At 36.4% G+C, this 13,543-nt stretch overlaps 3 protein-coding genes across 3 annotated transcripts; 2 read left to right on the forward strand and 1 right to left on the reverse strand.

Annotated features, from left to right (window-relative positions):
- Window positions 1-2,183: 2,183 nt before the first annotated feature.
- Window positions 2,184-4,390, forward strand: LOC111999231 (uncharacterized). The gene is made up of 5 exons (XM_024031352.2): window positions 2,184-2,534; window positions 3,363-3,441; window positions 3,522-3,609; window positions 3,715-3,842; window positions 3,952-4,390. Exons 1-4 carry the CDS (start codon window positions 2,310-2,312, stop codon window positions 3,806-3,808), a joined length of 486 nt encoding a protein of 161 aa, XP_023887120.1. The 5' UTR covers window positions 2,184-2,309; the 3' UTR covers window positions 3,809-3,842; window positions 3,952-4,390.
- Window positions 4,391-4,811: 421 nt separating this feature from the next.
- On the forward strand, window positions 4,812-5,417 carry LOC111999221 (uncharacterized). The gene has a single exon (XM_024031342.2). It carries the CDS (start codon window positions 4,812-4,814, stop codon window positions 5,415-5,417), a length of 606 nt encoding a protein of 201 aa, XP_023887110.2.
- A 2,361-nt stretch (window positions 5,418-7,778) lies between these two features.
- LOC111999230 (uncharacterized) lies at window positions 7,779-10,717 on the reverse strand. Its single transcript, XM_024031350.2, has 4 exons — window positions 10,280-10,717; window positions 9,992-10,167; window positions 8,909-9,107; window positions 7,779-8,416 (listed from the first exon to the last, which is right to left on the reverse strand). The coding sequence occupies exons 1-4, from the start codon at window positions 10,356-10,358 to the stop codon at window positions 8,193-8,195; spliced, it is 678 nt and encodes a 225-aa protein (XP_023887118.1). The 5' UTR covers window positions 10,359-10,717; the 3' UTR covers window positions 7,779-8,192.
- Window positions 10,718-13,543: the final 2,826 nt, after the last annotated feature.

A 13,543-nucleotide genomic window follows, 5' to 3' on the forward strand; every position in this document is an offset into this window, starting at 1 on the left:
TCGTCTGTAACTAACGTCCCTTCCGTCATCAGAAGAAACATTAGAGTTGGAGGGGGTTCGCCTTCATTGTGCATGGCGCAACTCCCTCTTCAGCTGGTCAATCTCCAATAGCATGCTCTTGTTAATCTTTGCATGAGAGATATGACTTCCATCTCGAGGTTGACTTTTACTAGTATATGTGGTATGCCCACTTCCCTTGCGGTCACCTCTTCGCTCAAGGTTAACAAAAGGATCACCATGTTGGGATCCCAAAGATTCTGCTTGGTGTGGACCTAATCCTACCATAGCTAAGCGTTGCACTCACTATTGCACTAGAAATTCCCATAAACGGCACTAATTGTAAGGACCTAGTTTGAACTCTTATCCCAATGTGTGTATAGACTTAAGACCAAAAAGCTCACAACAATAAATTTGTAGAAAATGGGTTGGAAAACTGGGCCTTAGTGAATTTAGTAAAAAACCAATAGATTTTGATGACAAAGAAGGAAAGATAATAGACGTTCACTAAAGAAAAACATCTTCGGCCAAGTCTGAGGAGACTGATTCTTAGGTATTGCTTTTAAAGCTTTATTACAAGTTTGGTTCAGATTGCTACAATGTTTCTTTCTTGATTTTTTCAATCCCTTTCTCATGGAGGGTCTCTTGCATTATATATCTCTCTTTGGACCATCTTGACCTTACACTTGTTGATCACTTGTGCCTTACTTGAGTGTCTATCTCATCAGACACCTTATCTGGCTTTCTATGAATTGTGGTAGTCAAGGTAGTACTGTTTAGGAGTCTTCTCCACATAAATGCAGCCAGAAAAGTAGCTGCAGTGCATTCAACGCGGTGGTAACAGCTTTCCCTTAGATTCCTCTGAGCTCCCATCCTTTTTGTATGTTCATATCACCCGTCTCTATTAGTAGATCGTCCTGGAAGATTACTTTGAGTGATAACGCATATATTCGATCCGTGCTCTGCTCATCCGAGGAGATAATCCTCCTTGAACCAACTTTCTCAGCCCTTCTGCTTGTATTTTACTTATGGGGTTTTGAGCTTGGCATCCTCACTACTGTTTATCTGTCCTCGGACAAGCCGAGGTCCTCGACCAAGGCCCAAAGCCCAATACATGAACTTGGGCCCTTATCCCTACATATATATATATATATATACACACAATATGATGTATTATCATTTTCTCTTATTCTTATTTTAATATTTAAAACTTAAAATACACTAATATATTGAGTATCTATAATATTACTTTTTCATAGAAGTGGAATCCAATCCTCATTTCATTAATATTATTATTTTAGCTTAATTAGTCTGACTAAAACAACCAAATACCATCTTTGGCTGAAATATTTAACAATCTACCACTGTTTGTGAAATATTTAGCAATATATCACTATTTTGAAACTCAAGTTCATAAAAATCGAGTTCCAAAAAAAGTGACACAGTGGCAAAAGTTCATTTGACATTTTATAATTATAAAATTCCACGTGGAACTCGAATTTTAAAATTTTGAGTTCTCCATAATATACTAATATGAAACTCGAGCTCTTGAAACTCAAGTTCCTTTAAAAAATTGAACAAGTGAGAAACAAGCTCAAATTCCTTTGTCTCTATACATCTCTTTTTCTTTTCCAATTTCATTGTCTTTACCCAAGCCTTAGTTGAAACTAGTTAAACCACACTATCCCTCAAGAGCAAGTGTGGTTTACTTCATGTCTGGGATGTGGCCTTATGCATGTGGGACACACTGAAGTGAAGAAGACCTCATTTTTATGGTACTCAAACTCGAGTAACACATTACAAGAAACTTGAGGAGTTCCACGCAGCCTTTTTTCATTAAAATAATCCAAGTTAACGGCGCCGTGATAGTTTTTTTATGAAACTTAAATTTTTGAAACTCGAGTTACATGTCAAATTAAAAGGGGTGTGACTTACTCTTAGTACTTTTTTAATTGAAATCTCCTTTTGTTTTATTAAGAAATTGCTACATCACCCATTAATTAAATAAAATGTAAAAATTAAAACTTACTACTACTTACTATTGTATATTTAAAATAACAAAAGATATCAAATTAAAAAAAGTACTAGAAATAAACCGAGGCTAATTAAAAGTGGTAGATTGTAAACAGACTATTAAATATTTCAGCCAAAAGATGGTTTTAAGCCATTTTGGCCTCAGTCTGTTATAAAGATTGTTGACTCATTTATAAAATGAGTAATAGAAAAAACATCAACAAGCTTTTTCACGGGTTAAACTCGAGTTGTTTATAAGAAACCCCTCCTGTACCCTTTTCTCCATCAACAAGCCCGAAATGCCTCACGCGATGGCACTGCCCACTTGCAGCACCGTATGCTCAGTGGCACGAGCGAACATGAAAGCCAAGGGAAAGCAAAGCCCTAGCAGTGTTGGCTTCGGCAGCCGGAGGAAAGAGCCGTTGTGGCGGTGCGTGGAGGGCTGTGGGGCCTGCTGCAAGCTCGACAAGGGTCCCTCCTTTCCCACCCCTGAGGAAATCTTCACTGACCCTCGTGACATTGAGGTTGGGTTTTTATTTTTTAGTACTGTTTTGCTCAGAATATGAGAAAATAAACCCCCTTTTTTTTAAATCTCAACTTTTCTTGATTCTCTGAAGTATTTCTATTAATATATAGATTTACTTACATTCGAATACTGTTTTTAAGCACATCTTTGGTCTACGAGCATATGCTTCTTTTCTTTTTTTTTATACGAATTGGGAGTCTTTAGAATTGTTTGTTGATATGCTGACATGTGTCAGTTGAGCTACGAGCCTCTCGGCAAAAAAGTTTAAATTACTTGGTTGGCAGGACAAGTGAGTTTTGGCCTAGGGGAAGGGGGATGGGAGATTTGTACTAGTGAATGCATTTCTTGAGCTGTGGTCTAGAGCTGATTGGGCTCCTTTGTATTTTTTTCCCCTACAATGACAGAATTTCATGATATTTCAAAAAAAGAGTTTTAGTAAAGAACATGACCAAACAGACAGACTTTGGTACTGTGTTGTTTAATTGACAGCTTGAGCTGTCCAGAAAGATGGGTCAATAATGTATTCAAGCTCACATGTGCTAATACATTCAGCCAAATCATTACGTAGTTGAATGTGACATGAGATGTGTAAGGCACGATTGGAATGAATTTGGTTAATTCTAGGGTGCTAAGTTGTTAAAATCTTGGGTTAGCGTGTATTGTTACTGTAAGTAGGCTGGACATTGTCTCCATTACGTAAGACATTCTTCTGGTCTTATAATAAGCAGGATACTTCATGCATTGTGCTGTGATTTTTTATCATGTCCATTTGATTCTGAATCTGAGGCGCTCCTTTTGTCTTTGGTATCAATGTTGTTAATAACAGCTTTACAGAAGCTTAATGGGTCCAGATGGATGGTGTATAAACTTTGATAAAGGAACTCGTACCTGCTCCATTTACAATGGTGAGCATCCACTTGGTCATTTCCTTCAGCAGTTTCTACTCCTGACTCTTTCACTATATGGATTTTTTTTTCTTTGGCAGATCGTCCATATTTTTGTCGTGTGGAGCCAGAGGTATTCCAATCATTGTTTGGAATTAAAAAGAAGAAATTTAACAAAGAGGCGTGCAGGTTTATTCATTATCTCCTTCTCATATGTTAAGCATTGTGGAAAAAAATTCTCTATCCTAGATAAAAATCATCATGAGTTTGCCTCATCATTTGTCCTGGATACAGTTTTTGTAGAGATATCATCAAAGAAATTTATGGCTCCCAATCAAAGGAGTTGGATAACTTCAACCATACAATAAAGAGCTCCAGTTTTAGTTAGATCATTTTGCACTTCGTTGCTCAAAATGCCTTAGGTAAACACCCCTCCTCTGTCCTTCACTAGAGCTATTATGTTAAGGTAATTCAGAGTAGCATACAATGAGGAATCTATCAGCTAATGGATCAATATACTATGTATAACAGGGATTGAATGTCATCCTCTCCCTTCTGGTAAGGAAAAGTCTTGCAAGCATGAAAAGAAAACGTGGAAGGCTTCTAATGCTCCAAGCATGGAGGGCAACTGCTTGGGAACAATGGTCTAGCTGGTATTGTAGCTTTTTGACGAGCAAGGAAAACTTACAATTCAACTTTGAAAACATTTTCATCCTCTCCCTCCTTGAGCCCTTCACAAGCAAGATTGCCATAATATCTGTGAAACATGGCCAATACCTGGACTCAGTTAACTAGATTGATCAAGAGACTGAGGCGAAATATCTCCTCAATTGTGATTATTAAAAATACCAATCACAAGACTTTGTATAAAACTTTATTGCAGTTTTTCTACTTGTTTTTATGTTTCCAATTTCCAGTAATGTATCTGAGAGACAAATTCAATGAAGTTCATCTGTATATTTTCTCAGAATGCCCCGTATTTAATAACTTGATTCTTTCTTACTTATATATTAAAAAATATTATAAATAGAAATATAGAATAAAAATTATTGAACTGAACCATGCAATGCAGGGTGGGGGGCACTATTTTAACCCTTTTTGGGTAAGTGGCGCCCAATTATATATATACTGTATTTTCCCTAAAGTGGCTTCTTAACAGATGGAGCTAACTGGTCAAAATTCTGAGAGAGGTAACGCTTATTAAGGTTGATTCAATCGTGAGAAAGCACGTGAGACTATAATTTCTACACTAGCAAGTTCCTCAATAGACAATACTAGTTCCACCAGATTCTGTTAAAACCGTTATTCCAGAAGAAAACACACAAATATGGTTCAAGATTGGTTAATCATTCTTTGATCTCTCCCTCTCTCTTTCTCTCTTTCTCTGCCAAATGGCCAAGGTAATCTGTAAGAACTTAGCCACCACCATGCTACTACTTGTAACTTTCTCTGCAATTGGTCCCACCACTGAAGCCCTCTGCTCAGATGCCATAGCCACCTCCCTGACATTAAATGGTTTTGCCCTTTTCGCCCATGCTCTGTGTGCCCACAATATCACCACCACTACCACCTACTCAACCCCCCTCATGTACCTTGCACCACCAGACACCACCCTCACAAACCATCCCCTTGATTCCGACACCCTCCTTGGCCATGTTTCCACTGCAGGAGCCCTCACTTACCAGTATCTCCTCACACTTCCAGCCAACACAACCCTCCCCACTCTCCACCACAACACAACTCTCATTGTTGGCAATGATGGCAAAAGGGTATCCTTCAACAATGTTGCTGTCGCTGTCCCAAATCTTTACATAGATGGATCTTGCTCAATTCATGGTGTTGATAGGCCACTGGTGCCAGATGATGTCTCACCATCTCCAGCATATCCTCCAAGGCGTCGTTTCCATCAGATTTCAGATTATATTCTATTCATTCGTAGAGCACACCATCCAAATCTTGTAGATGGGAATGGGACAAAGGAACCTGATCTTCATTGAGACCTTAAGAGATCTTGGCTTTCTTTCTTAATTTTTGTTGATGGGTTCTTCATGAACATGATGTCTTGCTTCTTACTAGGATGGCGATTTCTTGTTGTAACTTGTACGCAATCTGATTTTCGTTTTTGTTAGTTGATCATTTTTTTTTTTACATTTGGATTGTTGATGGTCAAGATTGTGTCTGACTTCCTGTGTTCGAAATTAGTTCAAAAATGAGAATTTTCAATTGATGAGCATGGTCTGATTTGTGTGGCCTGTTTTGGATTTGACCAAGTGGGTATTGCCTAGTTACCAGGGTCTCTCTAGCACCATATGAATCTATTATTTTGTGAAATCATTGCACGTAACATCCCTCTTGCTAAGACTCACCCCAATGTAAGAAAGGATATTGTATGCAACCATCACATAAATATCACCTTGCCTCTTGTGTCCTTTGCGCACAGAACGCAAAGCTGGATGTACTACGTGTGCATCTGAGACCATAGCATTTTGATTTAAGTCCTCAGGCTTTCACCATTTGTTAGCCACTGAAAAAGCAACACGGCTTTGAAACAACCACAGAGCAGCACCATTTTTGCTACTTATGCATGCCAATTCTTTTGTTTGTCATGCTAGGAATGCTGGGCAATAAGAACTGGCATGCAATACTGAACGGTAGCCGAAATTGTGCTGGGCATACTGAGTTCTCATGAATTAGCATTTCGCATGTTAGAATTCATGCCTCTCAACTTTAGAGAGGTCTGGAACCTGAGTGTAGTAGGGTCTAGGAGGGTAAACTTCTAATCAAATAACAAAGACACATGCGTGTTGTGTAAATTTTGAGTAGGACTTTAATAGGGGTATCCAAGAAGGATTGTAACTGAAAGCGTAAAACTTTTCTGAACAAGTGGAAGCTGCTATTTTCATCTCAATGACATGGTGAAAGAAATTGCATACGATGCTCTGGCAACCCACTTTGTGATGTCCATCTCTATAGCTGCTTTCTTATCCAAAAAAGAGATTCCAATCAAACTCTCTAGGTAGGTAAACGAATTAAAGGACATTTGAGAGAGAGAATTCAATTCAGAGATTGGAATAGAATCTCTCATCAATGTGTAGTGCTAGATTGTGCCGCCTTCACTTTTTCACTGCAGAATTCACTTTCCTCCCTTTTTTTCACAGTATGTAACTGACGTCCCTTCCTAACTATATAACCCTTTCTAATTCAGAAAAGAAAAGAAAAAAAAAAACATTTCAATTATGAGCCGGAACTTATATAGTTGCAAAAAGCGACCATATAACTGAGTTTGAAGAGTTAGAACGCAATAACTAGCTCTATATAGGAGATGTATGAGCCGGAACTTATTGACATTCCTCCAACTCTATTTCGTGATAGTTCTAGTATTGCTGGCAATGATGAAGGTCTCTATCCCTGTCCTGTTTTCAACCCCAAATTTTCTTTTGGAGAGGGAATATTTCATGGTTTCATCTCTTCATTGTGTGAGACAGGAGGATAATTTCTCAAGCGGACCCTGTAATGAGAATGGACTAATAGAGGATTCTTAAGAGGAAGAACAGCTGGCTTACGGCAACAATTGGAACTGGTCAAGTTGTTTCAGTGATTGGCAGCGACATAATTTCTACTCCCTCGAAGATGGTACTCAGAACACTGGATGTGGCAGCAGTTTGGGGAAGATGGAAGACTTCTCTCTTGGCGAAGAACAACATGACAATTATTTCAGTTATCACGAAGACACAGCTAACCAGTTTGTTAGTGATTATAATCCTTGGTGCGCATATGGAGGAGAGGAAGATTCCCATGATTATGGTAGGCAACATCCCAGAACAAAATATGGCTACAATCTGGATGACCTGGTACTTCATGAGGGCATTTTTGGCTACTGGCCTTTCCTGTCTAGGGAAAAATCAAGAATTACCCGGTCAGTAGAACACCGCTCAGCAGAGATAAAGCAAATCAGTGGAAGAGGACACAATTAGCACAAGGGATCTTTCTTTCTATCTTCTTCTTTTGGTAGAATTTATGAATCTCAGGTAGATTTGAGTTCAAGAATCCTACAGAACACAGTAAACATAGTTGTAGTTACTGCAAACATTGCCCAAACATGCTATGCTGGACCTTGTTTAATTCATGGATGTTTTCTCTAAGTTGATTTAGTTACGCATCATTGGTACTCTTTGCCTTCTACTTCTGTCATTCGTCTGTATTTTCTAGTATCATTCATGTTACTAGCATGAAAATTCCAGTATTTGTATCAATAACATATGGTATAAAGTCAATTTGAGAGAGGAAAAAGAGAAATTAAAAAACATAGTTGCATCATAGTAAATTGAGTCATCCCATTTTCTATTATGCGCCCACCAGAGTTCAATTTATTCTGTTTTTTTATTAGGTAGAAACAATGTATATGATCTTACAACTGCTGATTCAAGATGTTCAGAATGCACCTTAAAATTCTCATTATGTACATGCCAGCAACAAGTTACACTCCATGTATGGGCTGAGATAGGCATCCCTTGATCTGTTTTGATAAACTCATGCATCCGTTGGCACGGTTACGAGAGATCAACCCACATAACACCCACCAACAGTTTGAAGGATACAAGGTTGCCCAAGACATATTTGGAAGACACAACGGCACAGATCTCCCAGGTTATAGTAACATTTTTTCTCAGCACTGTTAGATTGCACTCGAAAGTCCACAATTTTTGTTTCCTGTTACAAAATTTATATGAGATCAACTTTCTGTACAAAAGGTAATCAAGTTTTATCCCTCATCATAATACATTGCCAAGGCCCAGTTCATCCTCAAGGTCATCTCCATCTTCAAATAACTTCAGAAACCGAGCCTGATCTTGTTCCCTCTTCTTCTTTTGCCAGTATTTATATGCAGCCACCACTCCGAGAATGAATACAGTTGAAACCACAACACTGATCAATATGATTAGAGCAGCATGCATTCGCTTTTCTCCTATATGAGAGTCAGATGCAGAATTGGAATCTACAAAAAATGGGGTTTACCAAAGTTGTAATTATTATTTGGACTAAAATATAATGTAATGTGATTTTATCAACAGACATTGCATGCAGACAAATGCTTATGCAAACAGATATAAAAATGACAAGTTTTGGTTATAATGAAAAAGTAACATCCACTAAAGCAGAAAATTACAACATGATTGACGTGGTCTTAGCCTTAAATCCACAAACCCTTCAACTGTAATGCCTGATATCCATAGTCATTTAAGCCACGTAATGGCACCCAGAGGAACTTATCTGGATGTACATTACGAGGCAGAAAAGCCTCTTCTAGAACGAAGTCACTACTCATTTAAAAAGACCCCCCCACACCATGCGGTCGAGTGGGGATGGAGGACAGAAATCGATGGTGCTATGGAATGTCCAAACGCACCAAACACTCTTGAACTAAACGTTAATATAGAATAAAATGCAGTGAAAGGGCCTTCAAAGTAAGAAAGTAAGAAGCACTCACCTTTTGCAAAAGGAATGCACTCCGAGCACAAAAAAGTAGCACTGAATTCCTTGTCCTTGACTCGGATATATTTCCCATCAGGAAGTGTAAAATCACTAGGACAAAACTCCCACTCTTCAAACACGTCATCTGATTTTAATCTATCCTCCTCATAAAATCCACATCGCTTGCATTTTCCACTTGAAAATACTGTCAGAGGCTGAAAACATAAAGAATGTAATTTCATTAGCAGTTCTAAAGAATGTCACACTTGGTCTCCCAATAGGAATTTATGATTCAAAGAAGTATTATTTAAGAAAGCTAACGTTCCAAAAATCCAATTACCAAGAAATACTTAATCACCCAAAGAACACACTAGCATGAAGTTGACATATGCTGATACATTTTCATGTGTTTTCTCACTATTTTCTTTTAATAGGTGAGTTACACATGCATTCTGGTGGGGTTTGAATCCACAACCTCACTCTCCACCTTGCTCTTACAAGGGAAAGAGGTGTCATTTAAGCTAGAGCTCACTGGCATCAATATTAATGGTGAACAGAAATTTCACAGACAAATACTACATTTTGAGTAGATTCGAACTGTCCCAAGTTTGGATGAAATTTACACACAAAAAGAGACAACTATAAACCAATTCTAAATATAATACCATTAAATTGTAATGCAATAGCTCCTAGACAAGCAAAATTAACTAGGTTCCGTTGGCTATGTAATTTCCTACATCCACAACCAAAATATCTAATAGCTTTAAAATGCAGGTCCATACCTTAATTATGTGCAAATAGAAGAAATACAACAAGATGTTGGAAACTAAAAACATCATCTTTCATGTTTTTATTTTTATTTTTTATTTTTAAAGAAGATTCTTTTGGACTTGCCTCTAACCAGTAAAACCTACGCGCAACTGACCCCACCTGCGAGAACTAGATTCATGTTTAAAAGTAACACAATTGAAATCCTAGAAAGGCATTCTAAGACAACACGTGTAAGGACATCCCAGGAATCATAATGTCTTAAGGAACAGCTTAACGACAAAACATGTTCAAATTTTCTCAAAAACCAAAAAAAAGTTTTATCACGAACCTGCCAAGACTCTTGGCCCTTGAAATTATACAAGACATGGGCTTCCTTCACATCCGGCAACACCGTCATGTTCTCGTCTTTACACATGAAATAAACCGTTGGTTTTGTCTTGAACCAGTCGTGGGTTGTGTTTATCTCCATCGATCTCAATGTAACATCCGCCGACAACACCAATCCTGCCCCCAAAACGACACCGTCACCACCAAACACATTTAGATTTTATTACACAACAAAACAAGCTAATCCGATAAAAAAAAAAATTAAATAAAAAGCATATTGATTGTTTACCTGGAAAACAGCTGAGGAATACTGAGAAGACAAGAAATACAGAACAAACCCTAGAATTCAACAAATACCGAATCGACATAGCGAGATTAGTTTGATCAAAATTTTAATTAATTCTTAGAATTTTAGAAAAGCAACCTCGGATCGACCGAACGATGATGACGAGTTTTGGTTTGGTCGGAATTGAGTAATTTTGGTGGGTATGGTATGGCGGTTTGGGAGAGTTTTGGTTTTTGCGTGGGAGAGAGGTTTTGGGGATCGGTTGAGCTGACTAGTGCTGAGCAAAGTGGGAGCTGACCGGTTCGCATTGCGCGTTGTTGCTTGCACGGTGGGCTGCGTCTATGTTACGCGGGGATGATTCGTACGAGCTCTGTGATTTTGCCACGTAGGATGGATTGGTATAAGTGGTTGCGTGGCTTGATCGGGATGGTCTTCTGGACGAGTGGAGAAGAGAAGTTGCCACTTGCGACCTCTGTGATTCTTAAGTCAGCCTCCTGGCCCGGCCCGGTCCGGTTCGCCACTAGACTGGGTTAGGCAGCTAGGATTTGGGATCGATTTGAATTGTGTAATCAATGGATGAGAGGAGATAACACTTATCACTTATGAGATTTGGATTAATGACAACCAGGTTCAAGACATTTAAAAACGGATCAACTTGGTCCCTAATTACCGTTAGAGAGATAAGAAAAATGAGTAACAGTTTAGGAATTGAGTTGGTTAATTTTGAAATGTTTTGAACTTGATTGGCATTAACCTAAATCTCAAGAGGTGTTAGCTGTATTTTACCCTAGTTATAAAGATATTTCTTGAATGGTCAGATGAAGCGTTGCATTCATGAAGATATTTGAAATTGACTATAAGATGTAGCACATGGCAATCATGTAAATGCCTCCCTTCTCTTTTTTTTTTCATTTTGTTTCATTCTAAATTACTAAAAAGTTTTTCTACAAATCATTTTAGAGTTATTTTCCTTCGATCTATTATATGATAATTGAAAAAATCATTCATGTTTAGTTTCAGTTATATGACTTTTTTAACAAGTTGTATGACTAAGTTTTTATAAATTGTCATGTAGTGAGGTGGAGAAAATAGTTTCAAATTGGTTTGAAGTTAAATTTTGTTTAACTAGTATTGTGATTATGCCATGAAAGGCACATTACCCCCCCCCCCCAAAAAAAAAAACACTAATTTTACGTGCAAAATAAAATATTAAATTTTATTTTAAATTACTATGCAAAAGCTAATAGAATTTTAGTTGAAGGGAAATTTTAAATTTCTTGAAACTTTGGATAATAGACTTAGACTTAAACTATTATAAAAATTAATGACTTATTTTTTTTTCTCAAAAAGAAATTTAATAACTCATTTGAGAGAGAGTGTGTGTTTGTGCACGTGCTTGTCATGTTTCCACTTGATTTACTTGTGTTACAAGTATTTCATCTCTGCACTTGAATCTCTCTCTCTCTCTCTCTCTCATTGTTGTGGTGTCTTTGACTTGTTCTAATAGTAAAGTTTAGTTTCTTGCCTTAATTTTAATAGGAGAAGTAGAAAAGTAAAGTTTTGGAGCATTTGATTTGTTAATTAATGGGTAGCAATCTAGCAGAGCAATTAGTGTGGGTGTGGTTGAATAATTAACAAAGTTGGGTAAGTTTTGTCTTTTAGTTTAGAGTATTATTATTATTATCAAAGACAAAGACAATTGCATAATGAGAGAAAAATGTTAAACAAACTTAACAAAATGAAATTTCACATACACTGCAATGCTAAAACTAATAAATTAATTAAGAAAAAGTAAAATTATAAATTTAGAGAATTATTTAGTGACAAGCTTCGACAACAAGCTTGAATTCCTTGCTTCATCCCTTTGAGTCGACAGCTAAAGAGCAGTTGTTAATCCTCAATTAATCTGCAACATGTGTACTAAAGAATTGGTTATGTTTTTTTTATTATTTTTTAATTTTTTTAGAATCACAAGAATTGGTTATGTTGAAAGGAAAAACCTAGGGCAATCCAAAAATCTCTAGCAAAAGGACAATCTCGTGGACAATTATTTGTATACCATATCTAAAATAGGACACTAAGTAGGCATGCTGAGTGCTCTTAGTATGGCTGCAATATGTTATGAAACTCTCAACTTTTGAAATTGACAAAGTATAAGGATACAACTTTTAACAAATTTTGTTGAAGTAATTAATTGTAAGTGGTAGAAAAAAAAAAAGTTGTGAATCTATATATATATGGGTCATGTTAACGAGTGCTGTAGGGCATTGGTTAACAATCCAATTAAAAAAAGTTTTTATGGGAAAAGAAAAAAAAGCAATTAATGTTTTGACAGGTTTTTTCATTTCTCATAAAAGTGATATCAAAATTTTCTTAAAATGGATTTTTAACCAATACCCCAACGGCACTGGTTAACATTTCTCTCTCTCTCTCTCTCTCTCTATATAATATATATATAAAAGTTGAGACGTTGTATTTAATGTTGCTATACTCTTGTTGAGCCACCTCATCAGCCACATTATACTATTTTTCTTTTCTTTTTTAAATTATTTTTCTCTTTTTGTTTTTTTATTTTTTTATATAAAATAATTAAATACATATCATGGAGAAACATTATTATTCACTAGCTTAATCTTATTTCACTCCTTATTGCTTGATCAAACCAAGAGTCTTATAGTTCAACTTACACGTATTAATTTTTCAATAAAGACATGCTGAGTTTAAACCCTAACAATTTTATTTGTTTATATTTATCACTTTGTAAATTGAATTGTATAATTCTATTTTAATGGTAAAAAGTAAAATATTTACACATAGTCGAACCTTTATAAGTTATTGTCTCTTAATTTTTCCTCAGTGGGAATCACTCTGAATGGATAACTTAATTCTTTATCTTAGCTTTCTCAAAAAAAAAATTTCACACATCCATCTAAATATTTTATTTTGGCTACATTTCCAATATGAACGTGTTAGTTTTAAAAACCTAACATTTTGTAGGATATGAGCATAATTGATATAGAATTAGTCTTAAGGATTTTCTCTTTTAACTTAACTATTCGCCGTTTAAAGTTACCATGACTTTTGAGTGAAATTTGTAATGCGTCTTTATGTTAGAACCACTTTTCTTCTCTCTTGTGTGTGTTTATTTCTAAAAATAAAATAAAAAATTTAACTATCTAGTTGCAACCTCACACAATGTGTGAGAATATATAACTATAATCCAAACCCAATTTTGATATGAATCTAAGTAGGTTGAACTTGAAATCG

Source organism: Quercus suber, unplaced genomic scaffold (genome assembly GCF_002906115.3).
Source record: "Quercus suber isolate HL8 unplaced genomic scaffold, Cork oak 2.0 scaffold_14, whole genome shotgun sequence".
In the NCBI taxonomy this organism is placed as follows: Eukaryota; Viridiplantae; Streptophyta; class Magnoliopsida; order Fagales; family Fagaceae; genus Quercus; species Quercus suber.

What these genes read in the sequence shown, in the direction of transcription:
- LOC111999230 (XM_024031350.2), bottom strand. Translation starts at nt 10,358, where the DNA reads ATGTCGATTCGGTATTTGTTGAATTCTAGGGTTTGTTCTGTATTTCTT. An exon ending in ATTCCTCAGCTGTTTTCCAG is followed by an intron (nt 10,168 to 10,279) that starts GTAAACAATCAA and finishes TTTTGGGGGCAG; the next exon opens with GATTGGTGTTGTCGGCGGAT. An exon ending in AGGGCCAAGAGTCTTGGCAG is followed by an intron (nt 9,108 to 9,991) that starts GTTCGTGATAAA and finishes TTATGTTTTCAG; the next exon opens with CCTCTGACAGTATTTTCAAG.
- LOC111999231 (XM_024031352.2), top strand. Translation starts at nt 2,310, where the DNA reads ATGCCTCACGCGATGGCACTGCCCACTTGCAGCACCGTATGCTCAGTG. An exon ending in CTGACCCTCGTGACATTGAG is followed by an intron (nt 2,535 to 3,362) that starts GTTGGGTTTTTA and finishes TGTTAATAACAG; the next exon opens with CTTTACAGAAGCTTAATGGG. An exon ending in TTTAACAAAGAGGCGTGCAG is followed by an intron (nt 3,610 to 3,714) that starts GTTTATTCATTA and finishes TCCTGGATACAG; the next exon opens with TTTTTGTAGAGATATCATCA.
- LOC111999221 (XM_024031342.2), top strand. Translation starts at nt 4,812, where the DNA reads ATGGCCAAGGTAATCTGTAAGAACTTAGCCACCACCATGCTACTACTT.